Genomic DNA, 27,202 nt, shown 5'->3' on the forward strand with positions numbered 1-27,202 from the left:
TTACAGCTCTTTAGCTCCCAAATGCCTGCTTCCCTATAACAATTGCTCCAGACCCCAGGAGATGGTTCCCATAGGCATCTTCCTTTACTTGCACCGTGTGCACTTCAGTTTGTTTGCCGTACCGAGATCATCTGCACAGTGTGAGAGGGTGGCAGCAGCTCTCAGCTGGGTGCAAAATGTGCAGAGATACTTCTCCTTAAATATTTTCCAGACAACAAACAGTGAGTAAGATACTTGGTTTTGTGGACATGAGTTCTATCTCTGCCCCTCTTCTAAGGTTTAAAAAGAAATTATGTTATACTTAAGAAAACTTGGGAGGGAACAACAGTAGACAAAGAAGAATAAATATGAGATGTGGATCTTCAGATGATTAACAGGGAAGTTTGGGGTTTTTTTCTTCTTATGAAGTTTCCTTAAGCAGATCTGGTAAGGATTTCTCAGAATGACCCTACACCTATGCTGTCCTAAAACTGCTTGTTACTAAATGGCCAGTGCAATTGCCATTGATATTTTTAAAATTACAAATGAAAACAAAAGCAATGTAGATAGGGTGATTACTAAAGTGATATTCCTTCCTTTCTCTTCCTCCAATGCTATTACAAAAAAAAACCCTAAACATTTTCTTTCTAGTTCTCTTGCACGCTCTTGTATAAGAGCCTTACTAAAACTTTATTGCTTTAAGTCAGCAGGAGGAAAACTGTTAATGTATTTGAGTTTAGATAATACAAACAAAAGAGGCAGAATAAAAATATCTAAAAGCAGTGAAGTTTTCTTTCTATCTGTTATTTGCAAGCACCTTAAAAAAAAAAAAAGAGTTGCCAGTGTAACAAGTTTTATCTTATTGGCTTTGGTTTTCTTTTCTTAGCTTTTGCAGAAACTCTGGGAACAGTTTGGTTGGCCTGGGAAACTCTCAACTGGTTTGCATCAGGAATATCTTCCTCAGCACAAGGTGGCAGTACCCACTCTGAGCTGGTCAGCCAGCACATCCATGCTGCAGAGCTGCTCAGAGACCCAGGCGTGTCCAGTGCCTCACCTGACCTCACTCCTCCTCCTCTGCTCACTCCCAGGTTTTTGTAAACATCTGGGAACTTCATCTCTTTGAGAGGTTGTAGTTGGGTCAGTCAGTGGGACCAGCTGTTGTGAGGGAGTGGATTAAGGGACGCAGTAACAGGGAAATCTCGATTTCTTCTGAAACCAGACTGATAGATTTTTTTTTCCTCCTGTCAGGAAAAATAGCCTTTTTTATTTTCCTGTATGATAGTCTTACCAGGTTGCTTTGATAGGCCACAGTAGTTAATACACACAGGTAATAATCACAAAGGTCAGCTCTGGGTTACCTTCCCTGCAGTCATTTTAATGGGTAAATACAAAATTAGAATAGAACCATTCCAAGGGGGAATAAAGAAAGGGCAGGAAATTTTGTCTCTTGGTCACAAGGACACCTTGCTTGTCATTAAAAGCTTGGACTAAGTCCCTGATTAAAGCTAGCCTTGTTCTAAAACATGCATGGAAGACTGGAGAAGTGAGCTTCAGCAGCTGCTTGGATGAAGAAGACACTGTCTCAGGAAAAAAAGCATTTGAGTAGTTCCTGTCTATGCCTTGGAATTGATCTTAGCTTTACACTGACAGGTGTACATTACATTACATTCCTAACTACATGAGGTGTACAAAACCAGGAGCAACTGTGAGACTGAAGCAGTGTCACAGCATAAGCTTGCTGAAGGATATTAAGAGGAAGAAAGATTTGGACTGCTGGTAGGTATGCAGAATATGTGTAGTTGCATATAAAAATTATTCTTTCTGCCTGATGCAGAAGAATGGACTGGCTATTTTCTTTTTAAAAATTAATATTAAGCTTGGAAACAATTCCTAAATGAGGAGTGAAAAAATAATGCCAAACAAAATAATCTAAATTAACTTGTTCTTGTATTTGCTGAGTGCATGTTTTGAAGAAGAGATTTCATAAAATTTGCTAAATACTATCTGGAAAGATGGGTGGTATGCAGGAAGATGTTTAAATAAATTGGTTTTCAAGTTTTATACACTATGTTTCAGAAACTATAGAAGAGATTAAATTATGTTAAATTTAAATCTTCAGAACACAAAGCATCCTTTAGTTTCTGAGGATGACTTTGCATTTAAATTAAAATCAATATTTTAGGTTGATGTTGTGAAAACTGTTAACTTCATAAAGCTTAAGGGAAGCTTGGAACTAAATAAATAAAAATGATGAGTAAGTGCTTCTTCATCTGTTTTAAGAATTTGGATTTTGCTACATTTTCTCTGCAGATGACATTCAGCTGAGTTAAATGAGCATATTTCATGAGTGAACTTAAAATTCATTTGTCTCTGAGCTTATGAGGCAAATACATGTATTCTGCTTTAGAGAATACATGAAGGGATCTTACCATGAAGAAGCAATATTTGATGTGGAAGAAGTAAAGGGAAACCCACTGTCAAAGCTCTGGTCATACAATAGCTGAGGGGAAGAAATTGAGACTGTAACATTCATCAGCCCTCAGAAATCTCCACCTAGGCAGTATTTTTAATTTCTTTTTAATTCACAAAGCCCATATTTTCAGCAGCCCTTAAGAAAACCTCCTCCCTGGTATTGCCAGCTTGAGCTGTTCTGTGGAGTATCAAGTAAAATGCAAAGGTTTCTGTCCTTACAGAATAAGAATGGAAAAAAACCAGCTTCAGTTCACCATATTTCTCATGGTAGAATCTATCAGTAGAAAGCCCAGAGTTTATACAAGTGTTGTTTAACAAATTTAACCACCTCTTTTCAGTGGAGCTCAAAATAAACTAATTAGTTCATTAGATAATGTGTACAGCCTTGCTTTTTGCTGTCAGGACCGTGAAAGTGGGAGCATTGATTGAGAGGTAAAGTGAAAAACTTCACCTGAAGTAATTCCACAATAAAGTGAAATTAGTGTAACAGTTATGGCATTCCTATGTCATGTCTTCTATATGAAATGCAGATCCCAGTGGAACTGAAGCATATAAAATAGAGACTTTAAGTTTACATTTGTGAGGCTTATACACTCAGTGTGGCAGCAAATGGCTTGAAATATGCAGGGAGCAGCATCACTTGGAAGAATCTTACTACATCATTTTAAAAAAAGGACAGAGGAGGAAGAAAGAAGTGGGGTCTTTGACATGTAGTAAAGATTTTCTATTCTTTTTCAGGATCAAAAAATGGTTAGAAACTGTATCAATAAATTACAGCACAAATTTTCACTAAGGCCTTGTCTATCTATCTTCCAGAATGCTATTTACAATGAATTGCTGAATCATTTCAGCATCTGCTCAGCACGAAGAAATGAGGCAATTGGAATATTTTGTATATCATCACTTTGGGAGATAGGGATGGCTGCTGTTAAGAAAAAGAACTTTGCTGAGTGGACACAGAAGAAGCCAAAATACAGGAGTAAGGAGAACTCCTGTCAGGAGGGAGAAAGGGGTGCTCTGACTTAGGGCAGGGGGAAGATGGGGTTGTGAACGTGTTCCAGACTGTGCAGCTGGAGTCAGAACAACCATGTCTTTTCTGGGGAAGGGTATTCATGGGTGGGTGCTTTTTTATGCCCTTACCTTGACAGAGTTGTGCTTTACTGTGAACGTGTTCCAGACTGTTCCATGTTTGTTCCGGGGAAGGGTCTTCATGGGTGGGTGCTTTTTTATGCCCTTACCTTGACAGAGTTGTGCTTTATCTGTAGCCTTGCATGGTAGCTGGCCATCTAAATCCACATTAATGCTTTCTGTGTTAAATACACTGCAATGCAGAAAGCTTTGGTTGGTTCTCAAGCTGTATAAATTTGCATAATTTAAAAAATTGCTTGGTGAATACATTAGTCTTTCAAAAATGCTAAGTCCATCAAAACTAAGACCTCTTTTATATTTTTGCTCTGATTTCCAGCATATTTGCTATGGTCTCATAATGCCCAACAACAGACACATCAGCTCTGTCTTTATAGGTGGTGTAGAAATCAAGAAACAGGGTATGTGACTGCCACATGATACAATCCAGCATCTTCCTTTTTCTAAGCATGTTTGAGAGCTTTGCTTTATCAGAGCCATGTCCATGTGCTCACATCCTCACTAAACAGAAACAGTACTGTACACAGTAAATTAAACAACCCCTTTGCCCTCTTGAGTACTTATTTCACCTGCTACACAAGGTGCTGCCTCAGTGATGGATACATGAGTGTAGTGTCACCAGGCAGCTGCTCTGCTGGTGCCCTTAATGGATACAGATTCTGCTGGGCTGCTTTGGCTCACTGGAAACTGCTGAAAGGAATTGTGCTGGTCTCAGTCACTCCCTGTACACCTGTACATCTCTCTGGTGGCCAACAGCATCCAAAAGATGGCTGGGCTCTAACCAGGTTTGTTGTTTGGTGGTTTTTTTATATAATCAGAATCATTCATCTGCTAAGGTCTCCCAGCTAACCCCTCATTATCACCTTGTACAGTGAATGCAGCTAGAATCAGTGAGTTAAGTACCACTGACCATCACCAGCTGTACCCAGGAGGGATGAGTTATAGATGCCTTGGGTGGGAAACTGGCTTTCCTGGCTCTCAGAGCTGTGTTTACTAACTTGGACAACCTGGCATAACAACTGGATTCATCTTACTACGTATAAACTCAAATAAATTTGTTAGTGAAGTAAGCTAATTGGATTTAAAGAAGTCTTGTTTTGGAGATGAGGTAACACAATTTATAAGAGCGTGCTGAAGTCCACCACTGCTTTCTCCCACAATAAAAGACTGTTAACTCTGTCAGGTGTTTTCATAATTTGTGCAGGGGATGGTCAGTGAGCACAGAGAAAGCAAAGTCCATGGAGGAATATAAATAGAAAGTGATGTGTTCCCATTGCTGGGCTGGAGAGGTCTGTGGTGGCTGTGTTTAGGTAGACTGTGTGTAACACCCAGTGGGGCAATGGAATGCTGTAACTCATCTCAAGAGGATTGTGTCCAGTTTTGTGATGGTGTGAACACTGTTGTGTCAGTGGAGCTGAATTATGTTCCTGAAATCTTCAGGCACTTTGAGTTCCCCGAGTTGGATCTAATCATAGGTTGTTTCCTGTTTGCTTTATTTTATGGTTTGACAACATCTCCCAAGTCTTCCCTGGAACAGAGAAAATACTTCAAGATTAGAGTGGTAAATAGCATCAGCCCTAATGTTTCTTCTCCTCTAATCTTCACTGAATGCACTACATTCAGTTAACTTCTAAAGTATAAAGGCTGAAAAGCAGTATCTGAATTCAGTTCTGGTACAATACAGATTATTTCTGTTAGTTTGACACAGATGTGTGCACAGAGCCCTTTGTGAAGTGTATGCTTCAGTGCTTTGGGAGCTCCATAGGTATCTGGTTTTCTGGATTGTAAGGATATTATTTTGGGGGTTTGTTTTTGATGCCAGTGCCAGTATTGGTAGGCTCAGTTTACATTAAGAACTGCTTGATGTTTAAAGTTATATTAAAAACCACCTCCACTTTCTTGCAGTCGAAACAAATAGACAAAAAATACCCTAAAGATATGAAGCCTGTTAAAAGAAGCTTTTTGGGAGGAGCCAGAGAAAGGTGAAGCCACAAGGAGTTTGAGGGCATATGGGAAGAGTTGCAATAACAGGTTGGTTGATGAGAGTGAACAGAGCTGTGAAAGGAGATAGAGAGCTCAGACATATCAAAAACCAGATCTGTTTTTTTCCTGTTGTCATCTGTGGTATACTTATGTCACTTGTTCTCTAAAATTCATTCCTCTGGTAGCTATGTGTTCAACCATCATTGACTTAATCTCATCTTTTGTGTAGTTTTATAAGGTTTTTGTTTGTCTAAATACAGGCTACCAATCTGTTCAAGATGAGGACAAGTTAGATGCAATTCATTAGGAAGTTATGTATAACTTTAATTTTAGCTGAATTTTACATATCTGAGAGCTTAGTGGTGTCATTTTTGCTTGTTTTAAGGTGTACAGTAATTTAATAGCAAGTAAGTTTTTAATCTGCTACATTAAGAACACTTTAAATGTGTAGTTAATGAAATGTCTTCATTGTAGCTTGTTTTTTGCTTAGCATTCATACTTTATTTTGAACTGGGAATTGAATGCATGTTCAGTGAGGAAGGGCTGATAAGAGAGAGTTCAGCTGCTCCTCTTCCATTTGAAAAGCAGTCATGTGCTCTTAACTATCCTTCTTGTTTGCTGAAAGTGGTTGGGATTATAATAGTTTTTAAATTTGAATTAATTGAGGAAATGGAAACCAGTTCATCACAGACAAGTTTTGCAAAACATCTTGATAGGTAATGTGTTTAATTTTTAATGTCACAAAATCAACTGCTCTGAATCAAGGGGATCGACTTGTGCCTGCGCTGTGGTAAGGCCCCATCCTTGTGGTCCAAGGCAAAGCCATGTAAATGTCATGGGCTAAGGATTCATAAAAGTGCAGGAGTTGTTAATTCCTTCCATGATTTTTTCTCAGGCTCTCTTCTCCGAAACCATGCCAGAGATGACAGAGAATGAGACACCTACTAAGAAGCAGCATCGGTGAGTTGCTGTGGGAAAAGGACTATGTCTGTAGTCTGCAGTCAGGTTGCAGTTACAAAGTTTCTAGCTAAAAGTTTGGCAGTAACGGTATGGACAAGAAGTTCTGTGTGTTCATCAGGGTTGATCCAAAAGTTTCTCTCTTGCCCTGTCTATGCCAAACTGTTTGTTAAAGATACATCTACTTGGGTGACTTAGGCAAAAGAGATTCTTTAATTATTTCACTGACTATTCTGATGTGTGTAGAACTGTGTTGCTGCATTGGTTAGAGCACAGCCTCTCTTTTTGTGGAGGCTCCTTGTAGGTATTGGGGGGTAACTATACTAATTTTGACAGGGTCATTTAGATCTCTTCCTCACTTCCCAGTGGAATCTGGATCTTACATCTCAAATCTCTGCAGGAACTCAAACTACACCTTGAGGTTGTACAGCAACACTATGACCAAAATTTGTAGCAAAGTGACTCAGCACTCACTAGAACTTTTCCAGTTTTGTTCCTTTGTGTTAACATGGGTGATATAATACTTGATTGGTAGGGGAATTCTTCAGTCCTTAGTTAAATGCAGCATTCATCTTACACTAGTTAACCATGTAGAATATGGTTTATGATCAGGAAAGCTCAGAGAGAACATTGATTTGTCCTACAGAAGGTTTTTCAGTCTTCGCAGATTTCGTGACTCTTTCTTACCTGACCAATAGAGTATTTTGTGTTCTGTAATGGTAATGTCAACCAAAGGACAGCTGGGTCTGTCCAGTCCTTATATTCCTGTGCATATTTAGTATTAATGATCATCTTAAAGCATTGTTTCTTAGCAGATGTCTCTGGGTCTGACCTGTAGCAGTAACATTACTGTCTCTAATCCTTGTCTAAGTTACTCTAGGTGCAGGCTCTCTTTAGTGAGTTACCAGAAATCAGTATCAGCTCAAAGCACAAAGGAAATACTGTGCCCCATGGTAATCACACATCTACCACATGTATCATGCATTCTTAGCTCAGATTCCTTCTTACATCTGGGCTGTTCTGTGACAGGCAAAAAGGACAGCAGAAGATGTTACTCTGCTTTTTGCATGCCCTAGTAGACATCTTTGCATCTAGGGTGTGCTGCGGGACGGAAGCTTTTTGAAATTGTTTTCTTCTGGAATTTTGGAATTTTTTTTTTCCAGAAGACGTGCTTTGCTTTACTGTACTTCCTGGAGGTATTTGTCTTAGTGCATGTGTATAGTACACCTTATTTATATTCCAGAAGACATGTGCTTTGCTTTGCTGTACTTCCTGGAAGTATTTGTCTTAGTGCATGTGTATAGTACACCTTATTTATATATGTAAAATATGCATTTGAAATTTACTGACTGCCAGTAAAGCAATTTGGGGCATTTCACAATGATTGTTGTCATCAGTCCCAGGTGAACATATGAAACCAGACACAACCCTCACATGCCCAAAACACAGCTAATCAGAATTTTGAGACAGTAAAGAACAGCAGCTGCAGAGGAACAGTATTTTTGGTTGCTCTCACAAAGGAAGCCCCTTTGACATCAGAAGCTATGATGTTTGAAGGCAATGTGGCTGGAAAATCAACTTGCTGCATGGTAAAGTTTTCTTCTGTTTTGGTGATCCAGTGAATGTAAAAGCAACATTTCAGACAAATACTTAACTGTCTTGTTCCTCAGAAACAAAACGATTTTTTAAAAATCTTTGGCCTTTTTGAACATTGCAGAGTGTAACAGGAACATAAAAACCCAGCTCTCCACTATAAATATGTATAAATAATCAAGTGGAGCATTACACTGTGCCATGTTATATTGCAATTGATTTAAGTCTGACCATGAACAAATTTTTGTTAGAAACTGTCTAATACCAATGTCTAAGAACATCTGATTGTGACTTCTGCTTTCTAGTTCACAGAGCAGACTACAATATTTAGTATTTTTAGCTGTAATAGAAATAATATAAGAAATATTTATTTGTATGCAGGTCTTTAACCTTCAGTTTCACATGAGTCTTTTCCCTTTATGTTTCACAGAAAGAAAAACCGGGAGACACATAATGCAGGTGGGAACATCATGCTTTGCTGTTTGGTCTGGAAATAAGCACAGACACTTTGGAGTAGTAAAACATACTTTGCATGAGAAGGTTCACCCATGGGAGTTTAGTACACTGAAAAAGTCTCACCCTATCAAACACCTTTCTGTGTCCTTGCATAAAATAACTGAGCAGATTGTTTCTAGTTCGCTGCTTTCCACAGTACAAAGTTAAAGTATGAAGGAACACCTGCCTTTCCAAAGCTAGTAAATTGAGAAGTAAGCAATTTCAGCTGTGTTCAGTTTCAAAGGAAAACAACTGCACAGGCATTCACATACAACTAGTATCACCTCTGTCAAAACAGAGACAGGTGTCCTACCTGAGAGCTTTAGAGGCTCCTGGATTAGAAGTATTATTCTAGCCTATTCCTAAGGCACCCACTTGGATGTTGACACCCCAGAAATTCTGTGCAAATGTTGGCTGTATCTTGCAGGAGTCACATCCCTTGTGCAGCACCCAGTCAGTGTCTAGTGCCAATGGCATCTTCTACAAGTAGGAACAGAAAGATGGACTGGGGAAGAGTCTGGAAGGCTTTGGCCTGGTTTATCCAAAGAAATTGATTGCAGTTCTTCTTCTGCCAGAACAGCAGTATCATGAGATCTTCACAAACTCAGCTGGAAAAACCACTGAGCAGTTTTCATGTGAAGCCTGAGCAGTGCTGTGCTTGTTGAGTGTGCTCAGGGTGTGGCCAACTTCTTAAGAATTAAGAAGAATCAGGAAACAGTCTTATCAAGTTTACTTCTAAGATGGTTGGCCTCATTGGAATTCCTAGTTCCTGTTTCACTTGTTGATAGCTTTCCAAAATCTTTATTACCTGGGCTGAACTCTGCAGTATGTGGGGACCAGCTCCTTCCAAGCCTATACTTTCTTAGTCATTAATATATGGAAAAGCTGAGGAGAGTGTTGCAAATATTACCAAAACAAAAGAGTAGCACTTCACAAACACTGTGATATGTGTATGTATTAGTAAGATATATAAAAATTAAATATTAATTGTCCTGTGTTTTAATTTTTACAGAGGTGAACTAATTTATATGGTAAATTTCTTAGATAAGAAACTTTGTCTTGCTGTGTTCAGTGTGTTTAGGCCTGTCTCTGTCAATGCCAGCAATCTTTCCTGAAATATTAAAAAAAATTTTTTGAGAAAGGTAAATTGAAGTGACAAGCTACTGAAATAAGACTATTTAAATTAAATTAGTGAGTCTTTTGTAACAGAGCAAAATGAAATACACTCACCTGCAGGTCATGGTTTGTTTCTGTGTGCCACCAAAAGCAGAGCAACTGAACAAATCAAAAGGTTCATTCAGCACCATGAACGAATAACACAATGGTTTGAGTCCTGACAAAGCCTTGACAGAATGTTTTCCTTTTTTTTTTAAAAAAAAAAGACATCTAATAGTTTTAGGTTTGCATAGAACATAAAAATATTTCAGTAAAAAAATAGCTACATAAGACTTAAGTATATTTGAAGGAGGCTGCTGTGGTGGATGGAAAACAGAGATACTGTCTGTGAAAACCACTCCTAGATTTACAGTGTAGACCCTTTCTGCCAATATTCAGACCTATTGAAGAGGTAAATGGTATCACTAGAAGACTACAAATGAAGCATTTTCTGACCTTCTGCAAAATAGGTAATTCAATGGAATTAATCTCCATTCAGTATTTTCTTTACTCCCAGCCAGTTAGACGCTACGGAACAGTTAAACCTTTGGACATAGAAAAGAGTAACTGATAGTCCATCTACCTACAGCTTCAGCTATGTTCATTGTTGGCTGGCTCCTCTGTTAATAGAAATTTAAAATTCAGCCTGAAGAGTGATAAAATCTACATTATTTCTCTTTTGGTGCTAAATTTGACATTCGAATTTAAGGGGCATGGGTTTTTGCTTCCCAAATCTGAAACTGATTCTTTCCATAATCTTTGTTCATTTGCTTTCTGTATGCATAAATTTAATCAATTTCAAATTTAATCTGCTTTATGAAGAGAGTGTCATAAAACTGTCTTAGAAAGCAGTTTCAAAACCCTAATTTTGAGTTGTAGGAACTTTACTTTTTCATGAAGGGGTCCAAAATATCCCCACCTTTTAAAGGCTATTTACATTATGGCTCTTTGATTCCAGTGAGTATTAATGAGGTTTACTTTAGAGGAACATTTTTCCTCACTCAAGTTACTCCAGGTTCCAGTGTGTAATGAAATAATGTATTTATGAGCCCTTGCATTATCCTAGTTGTGCTGCTGTTGTGCTGACTTGCCCAACCAGATGACACAGTACATATTGTTTTTGCTTAGTGGAGAGACATCGAAAGAAGAAGATTAATGCTGGGATAAACAGAATTGGAGAACTCATTCCCTGCTCTCCAGCACTTAAGCAGGTGGGTGTCCATCCAGAGGTGCATACAAGTTTCCTGTCAAACGTCCAAATGTTTCTTTGTCTGTAGAAGTATAAATACTTATTTTACTATTTGTATTAGCAAGAAGGCAAAACTGTCTGAATTAAAATACTCAAACATATCACTATTTATTAGTATTTTAAAAACTACTTGTAATAGAATTCCTAGTTGGAAGTGCAGGGTCACATGAATGTAGTTACACAGATTTTGAGCATTTTATCTGAAAGTGTTGCATATGACTGCTTCTTTTTTGTCATCCTTCGTATTGCTTGAAAGCAATTCAGAAACTGAAATTATAATAATAGTAATTTAAAACACTCTCCTTGCAAAAGATGAACAAGACAAATGCTTTGAGGTTGATACACAGAAGCATCTTTTTCAAGATAGAGGAATCCCTAGCAGAGACTGTTCCTATGGAACAGTAGAAGAAATTAAGAAATGAACAAAGGTTTTGCAGACAGAATAAGCATAGCTTCATAAAAAGATGATTGTGGATGGGTCATTTTCTCTTCCCATACTCCCTAGTATACTACTTTCAAAATTATGCATATATCTCCCTGGATAGTTGTTCCATGTTTGTTGCCTTTCTAATAAAATATTTACAAGGCAGTATCCTGGAAATCTCATGTGATGTGTATGTTTATTAGTGAACATGAATTTTAGGCTGATCAGCAAGAAAGGATGTTGGCTGTTCAGGATTTGTGGCCTTAGTATCTACTTCTGGGCATCAGAAAGTGTCAGCTCCAGCACTGGAAATGTTATTCTGTAAATTCCAAGGCATTTTAGAGTCAGCATCAGTCATAAAACCTGTAGTTTCGTCTTACAAAAGCAACCAAACCAAAAAACAACCTCTAAAAAACCCAACCCAAACCAGAAGGAAACAAACTCTACCCAGTGATATTCAGAGCATATTTTTAAAGTAAAGATCTCTTGGAGTAAGTGCAGCCTCGTCACTAATGGATTTACAAATTCTAGACCTTTCTCCTAATCTTGTGTGTGTGTTTTCTTTTACAGAGCAAGAACATGATCCTGGATCAGGCCTTTAAGTACATAACAGAAATGAAAAGACAGAATGATGAGCTTCTGTTAAATGGAGGGAACAATGAGCAGGGTAAGTACAGATGCTGCTGAGGGCTCTAGAATTTCTGTCCCTCACTTCTGCTGTGTCTCTGTACTGACTAACAAGAAAGCCTGGAACCACACATGGGAATCCCGAGAAATTATGCACCTACAGGAAAAATACAGCTGCTTAGAATATCTTGAAACAAAAAGCTGACAGAATGCCCAAGTGAGTGTTCTGGCACGTAGCTATCAGATAATGAAGCAATTGCATTGTGATGTAAAGTAATCACAGAGCTTATGGTGATGTGGCGTCATCTCATAAATTGTGCCCCAGTTTATTCTACTGTAGTGACCAGAATGATTTCTGATAAACTTCAGTTAGATTTTTTTTCATTGAAAAGATGAAGTTTTCTTTGTTCATAAATATTTTTTTTTCAGTTTGGAAAGCTGTAAAAGTTATAACAGCTCATTTTGTAAAAATATAATGCATCATATAAAATTTACTTGAATAGATGTGTAAAAGTACAGTGGTGGAGGTGTGACAGAAATAATCTTCATGGCTAATGTTGGGGTTTGTGATTTTTATTTCTGCTTTATTGTGATTTTCCCGGTTGGCGAGCCATCTCCCAAGAGCATTGCCAGTTTTTGTGGCTTTACATGAGTGCTTTGTATTTCATTTTGTCTGCAATTTTTAGATGTAATGAAATTTAATTCTTCTGGAAAGCCGTAAGCTTATCAATTAAAACAGTTTTGGTGTTTGCAAAAGAGCATGGAAAAGAAAAAAATTAATGTGCTTGTCTTTCCTTCAGGAATTAAACAGTTTTGATTAGCATTCAATTTCATTTGGGATAGTCCTAATATTTTTTCCTAAATAATTTGATATAACGGAATAGTCTGTGAAATTCATTCACTTTCCCATTCAGTAGAGAGACTTATCAGGATAAGAGCACATAGGTTGTGCTAACCGTTTGAAAACAACATACATTATTAACAATTTATTCAATTTAATTCTACAAATTATTTCATTACTTCACGGTGTTTACTGTCTAAATCATGTGGTGACATTATTTCATTATTTGCTCTGGTGCTGATGTAATGGAGTGTTCTCACTGTTTTGTAGCTGAAGAGATAAAAAAACTCCGGAAACAATTGGATGAACTGCAAAAGGAAAACGGGAGATACATCGAGCTACTGAAAGCCAATGATATTTGCTTGTATGATGACCCTACAATCCACTGGAAAGGAAACCTCAAAAATGCCAAGGTTTCAGTTGTTATTCCCAGTGATCAGGTTCAGAAGAACATCATTGTCTATTCAAATGGGACTCAGCCAAATGGAAATAACCAGGGAGCATCTGTGCAGGGAATAACGTTTAATGTCGGTCATAATTTACAAAAGCAAACAGCCAACGTTGTGCCAGTTCAGAGAACTTGCAACCTAGTGACTCCTGTGACGATTGCTGGTATTTATCCCACAGAAAATAAACCATGGTCACAACCTACAGTTTCTCCACTGGCTTCTGCTCAGACAGCTCCAGCAGGGAATGTTCTTGAGCTCTCCACCCCGGAGAACGAGCGAAGTGTGCCCACTGCTGCTCCTGCCAGCTCACAGGGCACACCTCGGCCTGTTGTAGAACAGGAACTACAGCGTCCTTCAAGTAATGCACCACAGAATGAGCAAAATCCCCCCAAAAGTAAAAGTGATGAGGAGGGCACTAAATCAACAAAGAAAACGCTCCCGCAGGGAACCAGCCTTCCTTCCAGTGCCTCTGTGGAAGCCTCCCAGGGTCAGCAAGTGAATGCAACTTGCTCAAATACACACAATTCCAGAAGTGACCTCCAGGAGAGCAGCGCCATTTCAACCACGGACACAGCTTGTGTGCCACCTGTGAGGTTGTCTGCTGCAGAGAGCTGCTCTTCTCCAAATGTCCCCAAAAGTACGGACGTGGTCAGCAGTGCCGGCACGCCTGCGACGTCTGCAGCAGAAGGAGTTAAGGCTGTGACAGCAATAAGCACTCTGGCTGCCAGTCCTCTGGAGAACTGCTGGTCTTTTTCAGGCTCTTCAGGTGTTGGCACTTCAGACTTGAAAAACATGAGTAGCCTTACCCGGATGCCTTCAGCTGGGAACACGCAGACCACGTGGACCACCTTGCAGCTGGCAGGAAACACGGTTCAGCCGCTGAGCCAGACGCCACCCGGGATAATGACTGCCCTCCTCAACGAGCCAGTCAATGGTGCTGGGACTGTGTCTTCTGCCCACAGCAGGCCTTTGACTACAAGTATCAGTTTGCATGCTTCTCTGCCTGGGGATGGCCAGGCAGCTGAACAGATTGTAGTTACCTTGCCCTCGTGCCCACCTGTACCTATACAGCCTTTAATCAGCCAGCCACAGGTTAAAGCTCAGGCTGCAGGAAATATCCTTCCATTAAACTCAGCTATGCAGGTGATTCAGATGGCTCAGCCAGTCGCCTCAGCTGTGACAGGAGCACCAGCTAACCAGAATGTCATCATTCTCCAGCCTCCAAACCCTGCTCCGTGCCCGCCCATTGTGAGAGCGGACGTTCCCAGCCAAAATGTTAGTCAGCAAATTGTAATTATACAAGCTGCAAATCAGAATCCTCTTCCCCTCCTCTCTGCTCAGCCTTCTGCTTCTGTAAGAGTTCCCGTGAATGGGCCGACTGCAGTCGCCAGTTCCAGCGGCTCCATGCAAAATGCCTCCCTTCCACAGACTTTTGGAGGGAAACACCTTGTCCATATATTACCAAGGCCATCTTCTTTGCCATCTTCTAGCTCTACGCAGACATTTTCAGTGACAATGTCCAACCAACAGCACCCTCAGACTATCTCATTAAACGGGCAGCTTTTTGCATTGCAGCCTGTGATGTCTTCATCTGGAGCTTCAAACCAAGCCCCTATGCAAATTATTCAGCCCACCACCAGCGAAGATCCAAATACCAATGTTGCCCTCAACACATTTGGTGCTTTAGCTAACCTCAATCAAAGCATATCGCAAATGGCTGGACAGAGCTGCTTGCACTTGTCTCTCAGCCACCCCACCAATCCTGCAACTGTCAATAACCAGATTGCCACAGTTAACTGTGTGTCACTGCCAACTTCTGTGGCATCTTCTGTGCCTGCAGAGGTTTCAGTATTAACCAGTGCATCTAATTCCATAAACGCTTCCCCGCAAAAAGCGGCTGCTGGCTTGCCATCCAGTGCAAAATCAAAAAGGACAAACAAAAAGGCAAGCGCAAAGAAACACCTAACAGTCAATAACAAAGTGTCCTGCCCAGCAGTTCCTTGCAAGGATGCAGGGAAGGTGGACTGTGCTCCTGTGGAAACGGTGGCCAAGCCCTCAAGTGGCAAAGGGCCACCAGAAAACGCCCCAGCAGTGTCACAGGCTGTAACCACACCACAGACGGGCAGCACGGCTGCATCGAGCGGCGTCAGCATTTCTGACTCTCCTTCCAAAGAGGCTGCAAGCTCCGAACAGGCAGTGAAAGCCCCCTCTGCTCCAGAGCCAAGCGTGGCAGAGGTGCCTGCTTCCTCACCGCTGGAGTCTGTAGTGTCAGAGCAGCTGCTGCTCGCTCCCCCGCCAGCCAAAGATGCTGCTCCTCGCCAGCAAGCCCAGGGATCTCAGAGCCACCCAACTGCTTCTGTCCCATCAGAGTCTCCCAAACCCTGTGAACCCCCCAGCACCTTAACATCCTCTGGTAAAGAAGCACAGGTTATACATTTGCAGGTTGCAAATGGGACTTCAGCAGCACAGAGCAACACACCAGGTCATACTTCCAAGGCAGGAATGATTTCAGAGTCCTGCAACGCTGCGCAGGATTCCTCAGTGGTAATGCAAGATGCGGACTTGTTAGAAGGACATGGTCTAACCAAAATGCTGTCTGATCTCACAAAAGAAAGAACAGCTGTGGAAAAAACCTCTTCCTTTACTGTTCAGGGGGAGCATTCTAATTTTCCTATGGAAAACTCTAAATCAGCAGAATCAAATGTTGATTTGCCTGAGAAGCAGGAACTCTTGTTGATGAATACAGAAAGTGACACTCTCTCCCAGCCTCACTCCTGCATCTCTGATCAGGAAGTAGTCAGTGCTTCCCTTATTACTAGCAGGCAGGCAGACTCCCCCATGTCAACCAGCTCTGGCAGCAGTCGAGGCTTCTCAGTTGCATCTATGTTGCCAGATACCACCAGAGAAGATGTCACAAGCAGCACCTCCACCAGTACCTGTAACAGCTGCACATTTTCAGAACAGACTGACATTGTAGCTCTTGCAGCGAGAGCTATTTTTGACCAGGAAAGCCTTGAGAAAACTGGAGGGGGAATACAGGTTAACACGAGGGATGTCATCTCTAAGTCTGAGGTTGTACCTTTGGAGAGAGAGCAACAGCCTTTTAAACCTCAGTCAGTGAAAGAAAACAACGCAGGGCCGCTGGAAGCGGCACCGAACAAATTCAGTGCTCATGAAACAGTACAGACAAATGTCGACAGGCAGATTGAGAAGCCAAGCTGCTCTGTAGGAGGTGTGGAAACATCAAACACTCCTTTGCAGATTTCCACTTCCCAGACGCCCAGCATAACCAGTCTAAGTGTGAATAATCTGATACACCAGAGCCGCATTGTCCATCCCCTGGTGAGTTGCTCGGGTTTATCCCAGTCTTCAGAGCCTGCAAGCGTCCCTGCAACCGTGAGCCTCTCCCTTCCATCTAGCACATACATCAATCCGTCTCCGGGACCTGCTCTGATGAGTGAATATGCTCAGGAACAACTGAATGCTATCAGGGCAAGCAGCATGCAGGCTCCCCAGCTGCAGGAACCACACTTAAAGCAGCAAAACCATGAAGGTCGCAAGGATTCTGCCAAGAGGGCCGTTCAGGATGACCTTCTGCTTTCTACAGCAAAGAGGCAAAAGCAGTGCCAGACAGCACCCATAAGGCTTGAGGGGATGGCACTGATGAACCGGACACCAGAGGGTATTGCTGATCAAACACAGATGCTGGTTAGTCAGATTCCTCCTAATTCATCCAACTCAGTGGCACCAGTGAGCAATCAAGGGCACGCTGATGGCCTCAGTAGGTTATTCCCACCCAACAGCAATTTCGTAACGCCAGCTTTGAGACAAACTGAAGTTCAGTGCAGTTCTCAGCCACCGCTTTCAGAGCAGCCAGGCCAGGCAGCGCAGCACTTGCAGCCAATCCAACACATCCCTGCCCAAGGCATCTCTCACCTTCACAGTAATCACCCGTACTTGAAGCAGCAGCAGGCTGGGCAGTTAAGAGAGAGGCACCACTTGTACCAGCTGCAGCACCACATCAGTCATGGGGAAAACTCAGTCCACTCTCAACCCCACAGCGTCCACCAACAGCGAACGATACAGCAGGAGGTGCAGATGCAAAAGAAAAGGAATCTCATCCAGGGAACACAGGCCACACAGCTTTCTCTACAGCAAAAACACCACGGAAGTGATCAAACACGGCAGAAAGGTGGTCAGCCCCATCCTCACCACCAACAGATGCAGCAGCAGATGCAGCAGCACTTTGGAGCTTCCCAGCCTGAAAAGAACTGTGAAAATCCTGCAACAAGCAGAAACCACCATAACCACCCTCAGAGCCATATCAATCAGGACATTATGCATCAACAGCAACAGGATGTTGGCAGCAGACAGCAAGGTTCCACTTCAGAACACGTGTCAGGGCACAATCAGATGCAAAGACTTATGACCTCGAGGGGCTTAGAGCAGCAAATGGTGTCCCAGGCCAGTATCGTTTCCAGACCATCAGATATGACATGCACCCCTCACAGGCAGGAAAGAAACAGGGTTTCCAGCTACTCTGCTGAGGCTCTCATTGGGAAGACACCCTCTAATTCTGAGCAGAGAATAGGGATATCTCTTCAAGGCCCTAGGGTTTCTGACCAGCTCGAAATGAGAAGCTATCTTGATGTTTCTAGAAGTAAAGGGTTGGCGATTCATAATATGCAGGGCCGCTTGTCAGTTGAGCACACAGTTGGCTCGGATGTGCAGCGTCTTTCTGATTGTCAAACATTTAAGCCCTCTGGACCCAATCAACAACCGGCGGGCAATTTCGATGTACAGGCTTCAAGAAACAGTGACATTGGCAATTCTGTGTCCTCCCTCCGGGGCATGCAGTCACAAGCGTTCCGAATCGGTCAGAATGCTGCGCCATCCATAGAGAGGCAGAAGAGACTGCCCTACCAGCCAGTACAGGGTATTCCAACGGGGAATACCCTGCCATCGAGGGAAAACGAAAACACATGCCACCAAAGTTTCATGCAGAGTTTGCTCGCCCCTCACCTTGGAGATCAAGTCAGTGGAAGCCAAAGATCAATGCCAGAACATCAAAGGAACACACAGTGTGGTGCCTCCTCCACAATCGAGTACAACTGTCCCCCAGCACGGGAGAGCGTCCACATCCGAAGGGATGGTGATGGCCAGAGCAGGGAAAGCTGTGACATGTCCATTGCGGCAATTAACACAAGGAACAGTTCATTGACTATTCCTTTTTCGAGTTCTTCTTCCTCAGGAGACATTCAGGGTCGCAACACAAGCCCTAACATCTCTGTGCAGAAGTCCAACCCCATGAGGATGACAGACAGTCATGGAACTAAGAACCACATGAATACACCCGTGTCCAGCAATATGCATGGAGTTGTGAGGCCAACTCACCCTCACCCTGCAGTTTCTCATGGAAACGGCGAGCAAGGGCAGCCTTCTGTTCGTCAGCCAAATTCTTCGGTCACTCAGCGCTCAAGGCATCCTCTGCAAGACAATGGAAGTTCTAAAATACGTCAGCCCGAGAGGAATCGATCCGGAAATCAGAGACATGGAAATGTCTTTGACCCTAGTCTTCCCCATCTTCCTCTGTCCACCAGTGGCAGCATGATCCTTGGGCGCCAACAGTCCACGATAGAAAAAAGAGGAAGCATTGTCCGATTTATGTCTGATGGCCCTCAAGTGTCCAACGATAACGCAGCCCCTGACCAACATACGCTCTCCCAGAATTTTGGATTCCCTTTTATTCCGGAGGGTGGCATGAATCCACCAATAAATGCTAACGCTTCTTTCATCCCACCGGTCACTCAGCCTAGTGCCACTCGGACACCAGCTCTAATCCCAGTTGATCCTCAGAATACACTGCCGTCCTTCTATCCACCTTACTCTCCTGCCCACCCTACACTTTCCAATGACATTTCTATCCCTTACTTTCCCAATCAAATGTTCCCAAACCCAAGCACGGAGAAGCCGAGCAGTGGAGGTTTAAACAATCGATTTGGATCCATTTTGTCTCCTCCCAGGCCTGTTGGTTTTGCTCAGCCAAGTTTTCCTCTGCTTCCAGATATGCCACCAATGCACATGACCAACACATCACACTTATCCAATTTTAACTTAACTTCTTTGTTTCCAGAAATAGCCACAGCTCTTCCTCCAGATGGCTCAGCGATGTCACCTTTGCTTTCCATTGCAAACACATCTGCTTCAGATTCTTCCAAGCAGCCCTCAAACCGCCCTGCCCACAATATAAGCCATATTTTAGGTCATGACTGCAGCTCAGCTGTATGAAAACTGGCAGACTGACTTCTGGTCTGATTTGTTGTTTATATATTTAAGAAGAAGGAAGCGGATCTTAGTGTCACCCCTGGAGAGACCATTCATAGCATCACTGTTTATTTGCCTCAATGTATGTGTATGGTACTTTCCATATTCTGATGTATTTCCACCCACCTTACTGACTCTAAAGCACCAGTGCCTATAGCAATGCTTACTTACTAGGAAACAGTAAGGATGCAACATTGAGAGCTGTGCAAATATTGGTTGTTGATTTTCCAACAATCAGGTTTGATGTCCGGTTGTCCCAAGGTAAGGGCCACCCTCAGTAATACATGCAGTGAGAGCATCCGTATGGAGATAGGAAACAAGTGCTACAGGTGTCAGTTTGTTCCTGATGTGTTTACCTGAAGCTGCAGAGGAGCTTGGAATGGTTTGCGTTTCTCTTTTTCCTTTGTAAAGTATCTTCAGGAGCTTCAACACAAGTCAAGTCTGTGTTAACCCAGTGCTAACTGGAAAAGGCATTTGTTGTGCAGCTTTTGTCTGTCTCAAGCTTGTCAAGTACACTTAACTTAAGGCTGACTTTACCTGGTGAAAATTACTGTGTGCTCCCATGGTCAGCAATTAAAAGTACTGTTTTAGAAAATTTAGATTTCTTTAACCCATGACTTTCTGTTTCTAAGGATCTTGTTTGGATCTGTTTCAACAGTGGCTTCGGTTACTGCTGGAACTCAGTGTTTCAGTGTAGCTCACGACTCCTCATGCAGTCTGCAGAGACAGCAGCCGTGTTTGTTGCCATTTCATTGTTGATTGCTGCAAGTTACCTCAGGGTGGGTTTTGTACCTTGTTTAGCACCTTCTTAATGTCTTTTTTTTTTTTCCCCTCTCTACTTCTCTTTGGCCCATGCTCTAACACCAGCTCTCTGCTTTCTGTGAGTGACAGCCCTGTGTTGTACCAGGCAGCACATGGAAGGAGGACTGAGACCCCCTCGCATCCCACAAAATGAGTGGAGATTCCTGGGGGCACAGCTTTTACTTGATATTGCTGATAGGATTGAGCCTGAGTTAATATCAGTACTCTGCACTTGAATGCACCTTTTATCTAAACCTGTGTGATTGAGGCTGAAGGAGAAACATGGATGTGAGAGTGAAACACACAGGAAGACATTGGGATTTGAGGAAGGGTGATGTGTTTGTAGATGCATGAGAGAGGGAGTGAATGTGTGTGTGCTGGCTGAGTCTTCAGTACTTTCACAAATTTTGGTCCTAATTCTTTTAAAGGAAAGGGAAGAATTAGGTAAATTTTATTTATTTAATGTCTCTGCAGTGTGGTTTTTCTTCTAACAGGGCAGAAATACTTGTCTTTTATGTGTTTGGAAGTACCATTCTGGTTTTGATTCTTCAAACAACATAGTAACTTGAGGTTCCCTGGCATGCAGTCATCCTCTGCTTGTGTGTTGCTCACCAGTGCATCTTCTTGTTGCTCCTGGGACCTGTCAGAAGCTCCTGGTGAGGGCATGGGCAGGAGCAGGCTCCCTGGGATTTTTTGTTTTGTTTCTTTTTCTTTGAAAGGTGGAAAGGAAGATATTCCTCCGTGTCAAAGAACAGGACCCACAAAGAGGGACCTAGAACAGTTTTCCACAGCTTGACTGCCCAGATTTTGGTTTTGCTAAGCTCTTTTACACTGATCCAGGAAAGCAAGGAGGCTTTAACATGAAAAATAATTGGGCTGTATCTGTAGTCTGTCCTGATGTCTCTGCTCCTGTAACCTGTGGTCTGGTGTTTTCCTGCAAGGTGAAGTAAAACAGTTCTGATCCTGGTTGGGAATCTCAGAATGAACTAGGTTGGAAAAAACCTTTGAGATCATCAAGCTCAACCCATGACCTAACCTAACACCTCCTCATCAACTAAACCATGGCGCTGAGTGCCATGTCCAGTCTTTTCTGAACATGTCCAGGGATGCTGACTCCCCTGGTCAGACAATTCCATTGCCCCATCAGTCTTTCAGTGAATAATTTTTTTCTGATGTCTAACCTTAACTTCCCCTGGTGCAGCTTAAGAGTGTGTCCTCTCATTCTGTCAGTTGCTGCCTGGAGAAAGAGACCGACCCCCACCTGGCTACAGCCACCTTTTAGGGAGTTGCAGAGAGTGATAAGGTCACCTCTGAATCTCCTTTTCTCCAGGCTAAACAAGCCCAGCTCCCTCAGTTGTTCCTCACAGGCCTGGTGTTCCAAGCCTTTCACCAGCCTCCTTGTCTCCTCTGGACACATTGGAGCATCTCGACGGCCTTCCCAAACTGAGGGGCCAGAACTGGACACAGCACTCAAGGTGCAGCCTCACCAGTGCTGAGTAGAGGGGAAGAATGACCTCCCTGCTCCTCCTGGCCACACTATGCCTGACAGGAATGCCAGGATGCTGTTGTCCTTCTTGGCCACCACGGCACACTGCTGGCTCATGTTCAGTCAGGTGTCAGCCAGTACCCCCAGGACCCTTTCTGCCTGGAATCATGATTTAATTCAGGTGGAGCTTATCTTAAGACACTAAATCTAAGTAGTGCATCGGTTCTCTGTTTCTTATAAGTAATTGAGTATTTCAGTTCACACAAGGCAGTTTCTCTCTGCCACAGTGCAGTCACCACGTGGCAGCCACTGGCCTGTGGAGGAGGCAGGGGTTAGGAATGAGTCAGCTCTCAAACCACCTAAGCCAACTGCAGGTCCGGGTGTGCCCTGGTGAGACTCTTGACCAAAGGGGTGTCTGTGGTGCAGGAAATCTCAAAGGGTCTGCCTCAGGTGGTGAGGTGAGTCCTATAACAGCACCTGTTCCATGGATTCTGGATGGTAGGGATGGGAATTGGAGCAGCAGCCACTCTGTGGTCACACACACTTGTCTGGTCTTTGAGAAGGGAAGCAAACGTGCCCATTCTCGCTCTGTTTAAATGTGTGCAGCAATGTATTTGGCTTTCAAGACAAACTAGTGAAAAATTAGACCCTAGCTTCTAGGACTTTATATAAAGATGCTAATCCTGCTCATCATTCCAGACATTCACAGAAAACCGCATTGGTTTCCTCTGCTGGGAAAACTGCACTACTTTATGATGTCTGTTAAAACTGGAGAGAGCTTATAAAATTAAACCTGTTGACATGCTTGAATGTCCACAGATCCACTTGGCCAGATAGGATTCATCCCAGAGTACTGAAGGAGCAAGCAGGACATACAGCACAACCTCACATGATCCTCTACAAAAGATCTGGGAGTCTGGACAGATCCCTGCTGACAGGAAGGAAGCCAGTGTTATTCCAATCTACAGAAAGGGCATGAGGGAAGAACACAGGGAACTACAGACTGTGAGAGTCTGGGTTCCTGGAAAAATTGTGAATATTATAAATTAATTAATATAAATTGTGAATATTATACTGGGTACTGTTGAAAGTTTTAAGGAATAATGCAGCCATCAGGCATAGGCAACATGGGTTGACAAAGTTGAAGTCCTGTCTAGCTAATTTGATACTTTTCTGCAATAAGGTCACCCACCTAGAGGGTGAAAAGAAGGCAGTGGATGTAATTTTTCTGCATTTTAGTAATGCTGTGGACACTGTCCCTCACAGCATCCATCTGGACAAGCTGTTCAGCTGTGGGATTAACAGGTGTATGGTGTGCTGGGTGAAGACCTGGCTAAGGGCAGAGCTCAAAGGTCTTACAGTGAATGGGGCTACTACCTCTGCTGGCACCTGGTCACTAGCAGTGTTGCCTGGGGCTCAGTTCCAGGGCCAGTTCTATCCAATGGATTTATCACTGATCTGGATACAGGAGCTGAACACACCACTGGCAAGTTTGCTGATGATATCAAACTTGGAGGTGCTGTTGGCAGATGCTTTGGATAGGGATCTGGATAGACAGTGAATCTCCTTGCTCTCTGCAGCTCCCTGACAGGGGAAGTGCAGAGGGAGGTGCTGATCTCTTCTCGCTGGGATCCACTGACAGGACACACAGGAATGGCTCAAATGAGAACTAAGGGAGGTTCAGACTGGACATTGGGAAGCATTTCTTTACCAGGAGAGAGGTCAGACACTGGAACAGGCTTGCTAGAAAGGTGATTGATGCCTTAAGCATGTTTAAGAGGCATTTGGACAGCATGCTCAATCCTGAAATGGATGGAGACACTCCAGGCATTTGGAATGGATGATCTCCATAGGTCCCTTTCAACTGAAATATCTGTTCTGTTTTCTTATTCCTCCATATTTACTGCTGTTGTTTCAAGGTTAAATGCAGTCCTGAGTATTCACGATAGAATATGTCAGCTGTGATTTTATTTCGGTTTTTTTTCATGCTGCACATATGTTCTGAAAAGGCAGTAACTGTCAGTAACTTTCACATGCCCTCTTTCTATTGACAAAGACAACCAAAACCAGCTCCTCCTTGCTCACAGGATGCCTGCAGTGCAGGGAATCACAGCACAGTCACTTCAGCCATACAAAGATTGTTGGGATTTTGCAGGAAATGCACCATTTTGCAGTGAGCATCTGAGAAGTACTTACTGTGTGACCCTTGGTCTTCTCTGGAGGATTGTATTTTGTAGTGGCAGTGCGCTTTCTTGTCCTTCTCAGGCTTTTTTCTGAAACCTGACGAGACCTGCAAACTGCAGTATAATTTCATTCCCCTCCCTGAACATGGCAATTTCTGTTGAAGTTCTGTGTGAGTCTCTTTTCATTCTGTAAGTGGCGCTAAATGGTCCTGTGGCACCGGTGTGGGATCAGGAGACTGCTGTGACAAGAAAGGTAAGCAGACCTCTGTGAGGGCCTCTTATCAACGCATTCATCGAAATTCTGATATTTACACTGCTGACTGGCCTCTAGATAACTTTAATTAAGGAAAAATTGGATCTGTTGTGTAGCCTTTTGGTGCAATTGACTGCTCAAGATGGGCTTTGAATGTTGAATCTGGCCTGGTCCTCTGGTTTGAGAGCAGCCTGTGAGTTTCAGCTTCTCTCATGTTCATGCTCTTTTATCTTTAGGTGGGACAGTGGGGGACTGGATATTTCACATCAAAAGACAGGAAATTAGATGTTAAATTTGTTAGTTTTTAATAATTAAATTTGTGTTTTCGTTTGCACTGTAAATGAACCCCACCAGCCATTCCACATCCACCAGGCTTCCTGCATTTAGTTTTGTGGGTCAGTTTGTGGCACTGACATGTTGGTGTCTGTCCTCCCCCAGGGCCTCAGGCTCTGCTCTCAGGAAGATGAGCAAAACATCTTATGAGTCCTTCTTTTCTTCAGTTTTCCTTTCCCCTCCCATTGAGCCCGTGGTGCTCAGCTATCAGGTTGGTAAGGCTCACCTTACCTTGATCTGTGCTTGGAGAGGGCAGTTTGAAAAGGCAGCTTCTGCTTTTAATCAGCCAGAAGATTTCTGGTTTACATGTTATGAAAACCATTTGACAAGCAAGCACATTTTCTTCAGCAAGCATCAATGACATCAATTTTCTTTTTCTCCTGAGGACTACCCCGCAATTAACGGTTCCTTTGTTTTTCAAGATATACTTGGAAAAGATTTTATGAGTTTAGCTGCAATTTGTTAGCCTGAGAATGGCATTTTCTCTTCCATAGTACTTTTTTCAAGATTACTTACACAGGGCTTGTTTTGGCTTTGAAGGAAGGAAAAATATCCCAAACCACTTAATTTAGAAAAATCAGCAGTGGAAGGGAAAGGTTGGACACTAACTCTGGGGTGGGACTGCCATAGCTGATAGGCATTGTGTGGCTGTGGGTTTCAGCTTGGCCTCAATGACTTCAACACACAATAGTAAATAATATTGGGCTGGATTGCATGTATGTCCATATTAATCCCTTAAACAGCCTAGGAGAGTAAGAGCAGAGATAGACTAATTTGAAAGCAGGCAATAAAATAGTAATGTGTTAATATTTATATACTTTTTCTCGAGAGAAAGGACCTCATTTAGGAACAGTTAAAGAAAATGAGAACTGGAGTGATTTGAGTTGGGGGCTGGAATGGGTTTTCCAGCTCAGACTTCCAGCTTATCACCGTGGTGCTGCCCAGGTAGAAGAGCACCTCTCTGAAAAAAAAGTAAAAGCAGGTCCTAGTCCCGAGCCTCTGGAACTTTGCACAGATTTCCTACTGCACTTTAAAGCTGTGCTGCTGCTGCTACTGTGCTTGGTGTCTGCAGTGCTGTTGCAGGAAACAAGGCATGTGGCAGGGCAACTAGCAGAGGCTGTGGCTGGAGGAGAGGGGCCAGTGAATTATTTCTGTCTCCTGTTGTCTTTTCACCTTTTCTGAGGTACTTGTGCAGTCCTGGCTCACGTCACATTCCCAATGTTTCTGGATGACAGTGTGCTAAGAGCTGTCATCTCTTGCTGTCCCCTTAGTAAGTTTCATGCTCATCACTTTAATAATGATCTAACTTCTCCTGGCAAGACAGAGTAGCATTGGATCTGTTTGTGCCAGATCAGTCATATTTGTTTTGTTTGCTGACACTATGCTATAAGGAGATCCACTTTTTGCTGTCACTTGACCTGTTACCACCTCCTGCTGTTCCCTTCTCCACTGCCATGATCCAGCATGGGTAGCAGACACAGGTTTGTGTGAGGGTGTTTTCAATTTCCCACTGCCTCTGCAATGCGTAAATTGGAAACCTTGGAGCACAAGGCTTTATTCCCACTGAAAAAAGGTTTCTCTGTGAACTGGTGAAAGCAGAGGTTTTTGGACCTGACAATACAAATTCGTATTTTCTGCGAGCAAGCCCTGCTTAGTTACACAGACACCATTTATTATTTGCTGATATCAGTTTTTCTGAGATCTTTTTTTTTTTTTTTAAAAAAAGACTTTTTTCCTGCCTCACCAGAAGTCTCTTTATAAGAAGGTTTCCAAGTTTGCAATATGTGCTGCTGTTCTGGCACAAGTGTGAAACAATAGAGCTTGTGGGGGGTTGGACCCTGTTCCTGCCTGCTCACTGTGAGAAGGGAAGCAAGTATGGATTTTGCCACAGGAGATTAATCAAAGATGCTGTTGCCCTCCACAATGTAAATTATTTATATTCAATCCAGAGTATTCTGCTGTGCTTCTGTTTTATACAGCTGTAAATGACTTGGATACGGTCCCAGTGGAAAGTCCTTACTATTTTGTAATGGAAAATAGGAACTCTGCAGTAGAAATCTATAATGAATGAACAGGAGCATCATCTTCCAATTGTAAATAAGATCTTGCTCTGTTTATTTTGACATCTTTTTACAAATGTGTTGCATTCAGGTGTAAATATCTCAAACCATGATCTTGTTCAGAGTTCTGAGATTTCTATTGTTAAATGTAATACTTTGTTTAATAGTTGTAATAATTATTTGTATAGATATGAACATGATAGTATTTTATTAAAAAAAGAGAAAAACACTCTTTGAATATTGTGTTCTTTCTTTCCCCACAGACAGCTATGCCATTTACTCTTAAGTAGAGGTAAAAATAAAAGCTTTGCTTTGAGACTGGGAATTTAGTCAGAGTTTTCCACTGATGTCCATTCTCTGCATACACAGAGTAATGCACCATATTAGTTGGA

General features: G+C 42.4%; 1 protein-coding gene across 3 annotated transcripts; it reads left to right on the forward strand.

Annotated features, from left to right (window-relative positions):
* The first annotated feature begins 5,469 nt into the window (after window positions 1-5,469).
* USF3 (upstream transcription factor family member 3) lies at window positions 5,470-26,999 on the forward strand. 3 transcript variants are annotated; one of them, XM_041410843.1, is made up of 6 exons: window positions 5,470-5,628; window positions 6,476-6,540; window positions 8,561-8,589; window positions 10,909-10,991; window positions 12,024-12,120; window positions 13,192-26,999. In XM_041410843.1, exons 2-6 carry the CDS (start codon window positions 6,494-6,496, stop codon window positions 19,656-19,658), a joined length of 6,723 nt encoding a protein of 2,240 aa, XP_041266777.1. In that variant the 5' UTR covers window positions 5,470-5,628; window positions 6,476-6,493; the 3' UTR covers window positions 19,659-26,999. The 3 variants fall into 3 exon arrangements, with proteins under 3 accessions (XP_041266777.1, XP_041266779.1, XP_041266778.1); XM_041410845.1 differs by lacking the exon at window positions 8,561-8,589; XM_041410844.1 differs by lacking the exons at window positions 5,470-5,628; window positions 6,476-6,540; window positions 8,561-8,589 and adding an exon at window positions 10,135-10,250.
* Window positions 27,000-27,202: the final 203 nt, after the last annotated feature.

The sequence above is a fragment of the Onychostruthus taczanowskii genome, unplaced genomic scaffold (assembly GCF_017590055.1).
Source record: "Onychostruthus taczanowskii isolate IOZ18803 unplaced genomic scaffold, ASM1759005v1 scaffold34, whole genome shotgun sequence".
Lineage (NCBI taxonomy): Eukaryota > Metazoa > Chordata > Aves > Passeriformes > Passeridae > Onychostruthus > Onychostruthus taczanowskii.